The 7,636-nt window shown below is 47.0% G+C and overlaps 4 protein-coding genes across 4 annotated transcripts; 3 read left to right on the top strand and 1 right to left on the bottom strand.

Annotated features, from left to right (window-relative positions):
- Positions 1-1,164, top strand: TSTA_016610 (esterase, putative; the record flags this gene model as incomplete). Its single annotated transcript, XM_002483773.1, has 2 exons — positions 1-172; positions 254-1,164. 2 exons carry the CDS (start codon positions 1-3, stop codon positions 1,162-1,164), a joined length of 1,083 nt encoding a protein of 360 aa, XP_002483818.1.
- Positions 1,165-1,524: 360 nt separating this feature from the next.
- Positions 1,525-3,052, top strand: TSTA_016600 (D-amino acid oxidase, putative; the record flags this gene model as incomplete). The annotated part of the gene is made up of 4 exons (XM_002483772.1): positions 1,525-1,553; positions 1,638-1,757; positions 1,818-2,019; positions 2,083-3,052. The coding sequence occupies 4 exons, from the start codon at positions 1,525-1,527 to the stop codon at positions 2,779-2,781; spliced, it is 1,050 nt and encodes a 349-aa protein (XP_002483817.1). The 3' UTR covers positions 2,782-3,052.
- Positions 3,053-3,172: 120 nt separating this feature from the next.
- Positions 3,173-5,207, top strand: TSTA_016590 (amino acid permease; the record flags this gene model as incomplete). The annotated part of the gene is made up of 5 exons (XM_002483771.1): positions 3,173-3,513; positions 3,585-3,633; positions 3,688-3,858; positions 3,925-4,323; positions 4,380-5,207. The coding sequence occupies exons 1-5, from the start codon at positions 3,332-3,334 to the stop codon at positions 5,205-5,207; spliced, it is 1,629 nt and encodes a 542-aa protein (XP_002483816.1). The 5' UTR covers positions 3,173-3,331.
- A 52-nt stretch (positions 5,208-5,259) lies between these two features.
- Positions 5,260-7,585, bottom strand: TSTA_016580 (uncharacterized protein; the record flags this gene model as incomplete). Its single annotated transcript, XM_002483770.1, has 4 exons — positions 5,260-5,599; positions 5,656-6,038; positions 6,095-6,697; positions 6,759-7,585. The coding sequence occupies 4 exons, from the start codon at positions 7,583-7,585 to the stop codon at positions 5,304-5,306; spliced, it is 2,109 nt and encodes a 702-aa protein (XP_002483815.1). The 3' UTR covers positions 5,260-5,303.
- Positions 7,586-7,636: the final 51 nt, after the last annotated feature.

Raw genomic sequence — 7,636 nt, 5'->3', positions numbered from 1 at the left:
ATGCAGGAATCAGTCAACGCAATCCCCGACAAATATCTACACAACTTGGATCCAGAATGGAAAGAAATATGGACTAAGCATGGACAAGATGTGGTGGGAGCGCATTTGGTAACCATCGAGGAATTTCGTCAGTGTCCGGCAAAATATAGCTTTACCTATCCAACCTGGGATGGTACGTAAGTCATATATCTCTGTCTTATTTCTCGTCATTGATTTAAGCGGCATTATATTTATTGGACACTCTTCCTCTCAGGGCCCGATGTACATAACGTACAAGATTACATAGTTCCCGTCCAAGATCCGGAGGGTACTATCACTTGTCGCGTATACACGCCTTCTGGCTCAGGTCCATTCCCCGTGCATTTGAACTTCCACGGCGGAGGATGGGTCCTCGGTGGTCTCAAGACAGAGGCTGCATGGTGTCGATCTGTATGCAATGAATCAGGCATTGTTGTGATTGATGTTGATTACCGTCTTGCCCCTGAATTTGCCTTTCCCGTGGCCATCTACGACTGCTGGACCGCACTACAATGGGCAATTTCCAACGCCAACACGCTCAACATCGACCCGACGTCCGCCTCAATAGGTGGTCTCTCCTCCGGCGGATTGATCACTGCTGTCCTGGCACATTTTGCTAGAGATAGCATACCCAAGATAGATCTGAAACTGCAATTGATGATTGTGCCGGCCACGGACATGCGATACGTCCCTATATCTGCAGATAAGCCTACCAGATTGACACCTGAAACTTGTCCGTACCCCAGCGCAATATTTTGCGCTGATCTTCCGTGGTCTCCTCTGGAACGCGAGTCATGGTTTCTGAAATATTACATCAGTGATGATCCCGAGACTCGCTCCAAGATTCTGGAGGACTGGCGCATGACACCTGTGCTCTCACCTTGTCTACGAAATTTAGCACCCGCGCATATTGTAACAGCTGAATATGATGTTGAACGCGACGAAGCGGAACATTATGGAAGAATGCTACAGGCTGCAGGAAATCAAGTCAGCATGAAACGGTACCCAGGTGTTCCTCATGCTTTTGCACATTACAATCATCCGTCAAGGGGGCTCAGCAGAAGTCATGAGTTTATCAAAGATACGGCTCAGCTGCTGTCCCATGTTCATTCCAAGATGATGAAGCCACTTTCGTCGGCAATTTAGATAGAAGCAATAGAAAAAGTTCTCTCTTCAGTGAATCATGTTGTATTGTGCATTGTTGCCGATAGGCATAATCTGCCCTTAAGCTTACGCAGACGTAATTTTTCCTTATCTTCGTCTCATTCCTCGTTTCTCCAATAATTTACTATAAGAATTGAAGATTTGGTATTACAAATGCAATTATCCAAGCTGGGGATTTGCTTGTCCGTTGCTCCGGGTCCTGTCATCCACACGGATGCCGCCAATCAGAATGCAAATTATCTCACTTCGATATATCGTATGATCTAGCTATCTTAAGTATAAAAGTTTCCAGAAAAATCACTGAGATAAGACAGTCACCAAGCTAGATCAAATAAGATTCCAATGGCGAGAGACAGTATCGTGATTTTGGGGTGAGTAAAAGCGCTGCCTTTGATTGTGTCGGTTAGGGTTATCTTGAAGTTTTTTCCGTGCTCACCAGTGGACGATTCACCTAGGGCGGGAATTATTGGACTTGACGTCGCCATCGAGCTATCCAAGCGAGGATATGGAAAATATGTAACAGTGATCGCTGAACATCTCCCTGGAGATACGTCTATCGACTATACATCACCATGGTAAGGACTGGCCCCTAACTCATATGGATCGTATGAACTGATGTAAGATAAAATGTGCAGGGCAGGAGCAAACTTCTCAGGAATTTCCGGTGGTGATGCTAATGCATTACGCTGGGATCGTGCGGGGTATACTCTTATGATGGAGATGATTGACAAGAAAGTCACGGAAGCGAGGTATCTTGAGAAAACCGAGTCTACGGAGTACTGGGACGAGATGCCTCAACCAGATAAAATTCAGAGTATGACTGAGTACCTACGAGACGTAAGCATTGCTCTCAGGTTTTCCTTGACTGAAAAACATACCGAACTAATAGATCAAAAACAGCTTGTGATTATACCAAAAAGTGAGCTTCCAAAGGCCGTAGCGTTCGGCATCAAATTCACCACAGTCACGATAAACGCACCTGCTCACTGCCAGCATCTGAAGACTCTCCTTTCAGAGCCGGAGTATGGCTCTGTCCCATTCATCCGTCGCCGAGCTTCTCGATTGCAGGATGCATTCTTATCCGAGAATACCAAACTGGTCTTTAACTGTATTGGAAACTCTGCCATCACACTATCTGGTGTATCGGATGCTAAATGCTACCCAACGCGAGGCCAGATTCTGCTGGTCAAGGCTCCATCCGTGAAGCAGAATATCATGCGCCATGGAAACGGGTACGAGACGTACGTGATTCCACGCCCGTTATCAGATGGTAGCGTAATCCTTGGCGGATATATGCAAAAAGGAAACTCGTTTCCGAACGTTAAAGAAGAGGAGACGAAATCTATATTGCAGAGGACTGGTGAATTGCTGCCGGTTTTGTTGAACGGAGAGGTGGAGATTATCGGAGCTGTCGTTGGCCTGCGGCCCTCTCGAGAAGGAGGTGCAAGAGTTGAACAGGAGAGAATATCTGATAAAATTGTTATACATAACTACGGTGCTGGGGGTACGGGATTTCAGGCTGGAATTGGAATGGCTGTGGATGCGGTAGATTTGGCTGCAGAATCGTTGAAGGAGTTAAATCAGAAGTCGATGCTCTAGATTGTGTTGTAAGTTAGTTAGGTTTTAGACAAAAATATACAATCTTAGGTATATTTTCTCAGTACTTTTGTTCACTGAACATGTCTTCTAGGGCATTAGGGCTACCTCTTACGACAGGGTATTTCTCTGAAAGTGCTAGCATACTCTCATCTTGGAAGTCAAAAAGTTAGTCCCAGCACAGACAGCTACCATTATACCACTCTGGGTTTTGTGAAATTGTTGTAGAAAAGGCAATATAATAACCCCAACCCTAACATTAATATTGCCTTTGAAGAGCGCACACACCTGGCCCCATCCGATTAGGGTTAGTGTCGGCATCGTTTTTCATTGGTGGCATCCAAAAGCCCTATCTGGCCCACAAAAACCGGGGTACATCCACAGCCCTTATCAGCACCACTCTGTGAGTCTCTGAGAGCTGGGGTTGAGGCATCATATCGACGAAGACCGATATAAAAAAAGGTCTCTGTCCTCTCCGAACTCCATGTGGCAATCACTGACGGTGGACGTTTCAACCGGTGTGTACACACGTGTATAAATCTGTTGTAAAGCAATGGAGAGCACCAAGGACAGCGACTACTTCAAGAATGAGGCTGTAGTCTCCAGCAGCCCCATTGACAAGAGCGCGGGGGACATCCAGAGTGTTGGTGGACCCGGTGTCGTGGTCGACCATGGCCTGCATAGGGCACTCAAACAGCGTCATTTGCAAATGATTGCTTTGGGCGGTGTTGTCGGGTAGGTCCCTCTCTTCCTGCTTGCAATACCATATTATTGAAGCACGAAACTGACACTCGCTACGTATACAGAGCAAGTATTTGGTATGGAACGGGAACCGCAATCTCATACTCAGGACCGGTATGCTGCATCTCCTCTACTACTGTGTCGGGTCGAAGCTGATTACAAAAATAGATTGGTGCACTTATCTCTTTTGCGGTGATTGGTCTTGATGTGTTCTTCGTAATGCAAAGCTTGGGAGAACTGGCCACGCTCTATCCGACACCCGGTGCATTTACTGAGTTGGCTGGACGATTCATTGATCCCGCCGTCTCCGTCGCACTGGGATGGAACTACTGGTATATGGTAAGTTACCCGTAACAGACATGGCCAAACGTTAAGCGAAGACTGATCATGGTTTCCTTCATCTAGTGGGTGGCGAATCTTATGGCCGAGTACAATATGGTCTCCGTCGTGTTGACATACTGGACCGACAAGGTCCCGTCGTACGGCTGGATCCTTATATTCTGGTTCATTTATCAATGCATCTCCTTTTTCGGTGTCGTTATATACGGAGAGTTGGAGTTCTGGCTGGCGGTTTGGAAAGTCATCTGCGTGCTTGTTGGATACCTTCTAGCCATCCTCGTCAATACAGGTGCAATTGGAGGGGATTACATTGGCTTCCGCTTTTGGCGCGATCCCGGCCCCTTTGCAAATGGCATCAATGGCTTCGGTCAGTCCTTTGTCCTGGCTGCGGTGTACTACTCCGGAACTGAAATGATTGCTATCACCGCGGGAGAGAGCCGAAATCCAAAGAGAGATGTGCCAAAGGTATGTACCTCAACCATTTGGAAGTCATCGACTTGACTAACGAGAACGTAATATAGGCAATCCAGCAGACCATCTTCCGTATTGTACTGATTTTCCTCGGCATGGTCTTCTTCGCCGGCATTCTCGTGCCTTCAAACGATCCCAGCCTTTTGAAAGCAGGATCTAAGACAGGCAAATCCCCGTTCAGTATTGCCTTGCAAAATGCCGGTTGGAAAGCAGCTCCAGATTTGATCAACGTGTTCATTTTGACAGCCTCATTCTCTGCTATGAATTCTGCCATCTACATTGCCTCTCGAGTGTTGCACTCATTAGCTGGAATGGGACGTGCCCCAGCAATACTGGGAAAGACCACTTCGAAAGGCGTCCCTATCTATGCCGCCATATTGTCCAACCTCATGGGGCTTATAGCACTTGTCAATGTTGCAAGTGGCGCTGGGACAGCATTCACCTATATCCTCGATATTGCAGGCGCGGCGGCATTCATTGCATGGGCATGTATTGGCGTCACTCATCTTCGCTTCCGCCGTGCATGGAAGCTTCAGGGCCACAGTCCAAATGAACTTCCATTCCGCGCATTCCTTTTCCCCTGGGGCGCGTACTTCATTACCTTTCTCAATATCTTCCTGTTGCTGATTCAAGGTTACGGAACATTTATCACTCCTTGGCAGCCGGTGGCTTTTGTATTTTCGTACATCATTGTCGTGCTTTTTGTCGGGCTGTTTGCCATTTGGAAGGTTCTGAAGAGAACCAAGTTCGTCAATCTGGCAGAAGTGGATCTGCAATCTGACCGGAAAGAGTCGCTTGGAGGTATGGACGACGAGGAGGAGCGAAGTGGTTTCTTTGCTAAAACAAAGAACTTCGTAAAGTCGAGATTACATCGTTAATAGGATCCGTTTCAGGAGGGCATTGGTTTAGTTTAGAGCCCACTGTGAATATATACATGTGCACATATCCAAATGACCTCGCCACGTCTTTTATAATCATTTGTAGCCGAGAACCCGTTCCCATCCAACCCAAAAGACAGCGTCAATACGCAAAAGGGCGAACCGTATCATATCGAGAGTTTTTGCATGTAATCTGAAAATGGTTCGTGCCCGATCAAGCAGCTGTCGACATTCCGTATACTCGTCAAGTACGGTTTCTTCGGGCGAGGGTTGTTGTGAACCGTTTGGATCGGACACATCGGCTACTCGCAGTGATCTGCCAGTAGCACGATTCGCAGTCACTGATAACAAAAGTAGGAGGTTTGTGATGAGCGCAAAACACGTTTTAGACCCTAAATCTGTAAGAAAAAAGAAATCTAGTCAATGGGTGCCCATTTTAATGACGTACATGGTGCCCAAAATGCTTGGTAATGTTCCTGTCTCAAGGACGAAATCAGATTGAGTACTGAAGTCACTTCGGCGAGGGCACTACGGCGAATTTGTGTTTGTGCTGCGAGCCATTCATCTGAGTGTTGACTGTCAGAGGTGCCTTCTTGGTTCGGTTGGTTGAATGGTCGCAACAAGGCACGGAAAACCAGTATTCTTACGGCGTGAAAGGCTATATGAAGCGAAGCTGAAACGTTGGAAATTTCCGCATTGTTTTCGCTATCTCCTCTGATCTCAATTTGCGAAAAAGTCTTGTGCCATTCGTCGAGAGTCTGCATAATGGGACGAGCCGTTGAAATCACAAGCTGAGAATCTTTAGCAAGAATGGACACTGATCGTATCGAGCTGTAAATATTCGTGTTAGTCTGCTTCGCAGAATTCATGATGTCAATGAGACTCACTATAATTCCGTCAAAACAGTGTCCAAGATATTGGTGAGCTTGGAAAATTGCGTGACGTAGGATTCGTTGCCATGATCAGTCACATCACTCGACGCATTCAACTCGGTAACAATCCAGTCGTTCCGTGAAATATGACTTGGTCGGCCCAGTGAAAATGCAAACCACTTATCAACTGCCCAGACCAACCAGGATAATCTTTTTCTAGTCTCAATTTCTTCAGCGGGCAGGTTCCACGGGCTAGAGTCTAAGTAAAGGCCAAGGGTTTGTGCCATTGAGACTGTCAGTCCGAGCAGTGACCATTTCAATGGACTTTCGAGCAGTAGCGGATTTTTCGGTGGCTGTAACAATAGAATGAGGGCGGTTTGCAGAGAAAGAATAGTTGGTTCGGCAATCTCGTCGTTGAAAGAGCGCCATGCGATATTAGTTAGAGTCTGCGGAGAAGGTGGACTGTAGGCGAGCTCGATAGATAAGTAATCGTCAAATAGAGTAAAGGGTTGAGTGATGGAGTATATTGCTGCCAACAGATGAGTCGGCGAAGTCTGGGGACTTGGCTTATTTGTCTCGGAGAGAACTGGAAATTGTGGGTTTATGAAACGGAAAAAGCTTTCATGGGGTTAGTTAATTTAATAATGCAGATAACGACGTATTTAGTCAATGATCTTACAGTTCGATCAATCGTTCTCCCACTTCTTGAGGAACGATTTCATCCGACCGCGATGGAGTCTCGCTCGACCTTGATTCATTTCGAAGGTCTGTTTGGGATCGGGAGTCGGCACTGAGCTCTGGTTTCGATAGCAAGAATTGCACGGGTACTGGTCCTTCCTCTACTCTGCGAATGGCCAGTTTCGAAAATGCAAACTCGGACTTATCGTTGAACCGGTAGTGGCGCAAGACGTAAGGATCCATATCACCAGTCAAACCACAAATTTGAGGTGTAAGAAGGGCATGATCAAGAGAGTTGTGGCCATCTCCTGTTCCCTGATAGACATCAGACGGGGTTCTCCCTTCGTATATGCCCAACATGAGGTCATCCAGCGTAAACTGGTCTGCATTCTCTGTCCCAGATAGGAAAGCAGCATGCAGCTGATTGCTTGATTCCTGGTTCAGTCCCACACCTAGCATACCGCGGTCATCAGAGTTTGATGACACTTGAGGAAATGTGCTTTCTGGCATCGACATGGATAAGAAATCTAAACTCTGCGGCCACAGCAGATCCGTATCGGATGATCGAGGTGCTTGTTGCCATGCTGCCACACGGTCACCCTCTCCAGGTTGCACAACTCGCCGTCTCTTGCGCACTACTCTATCGGTAAACTCGCATCGCTGACCATGGGCTCTGCACATACGACATGGTGGAGCGACCTCAATCTGACATGCCGACTTTCTCGAACGGCAGAAATCACAGGCGCGGCGACCTTTGCTCATGTACTTCCGGGGGCCAATGGTATTATCAATGCTCTGCCCAGTCCGAGGAGATCTGTAAATGTCCATCATATACACAGTTCGATAAAGCCCAAATCGAGAAATCCCCCAGATAATGTC

This window comes from Talaromyces stipitatus, genomic scaffold, assembly GCF_000003125.1.
Source record: "Talaromyces stipitatus ATCC 10500 scf_1105507295549 genomic scaffold, whole genome shotgun sequence".
Taxonomy (NCBI): domain Eukaryota; kingdom Fungi; phylum Ascomycota; class Eurotiomycetes; order Eurotiales; family Trichocomaceae; genus Talaromyces; species Talaromyces stipitatus.
The sequence above is the reverse complement of the archived record's forward strand: the minus strand, read 5'-3'. Positions and strand labels throughout refer to the sequence as shown.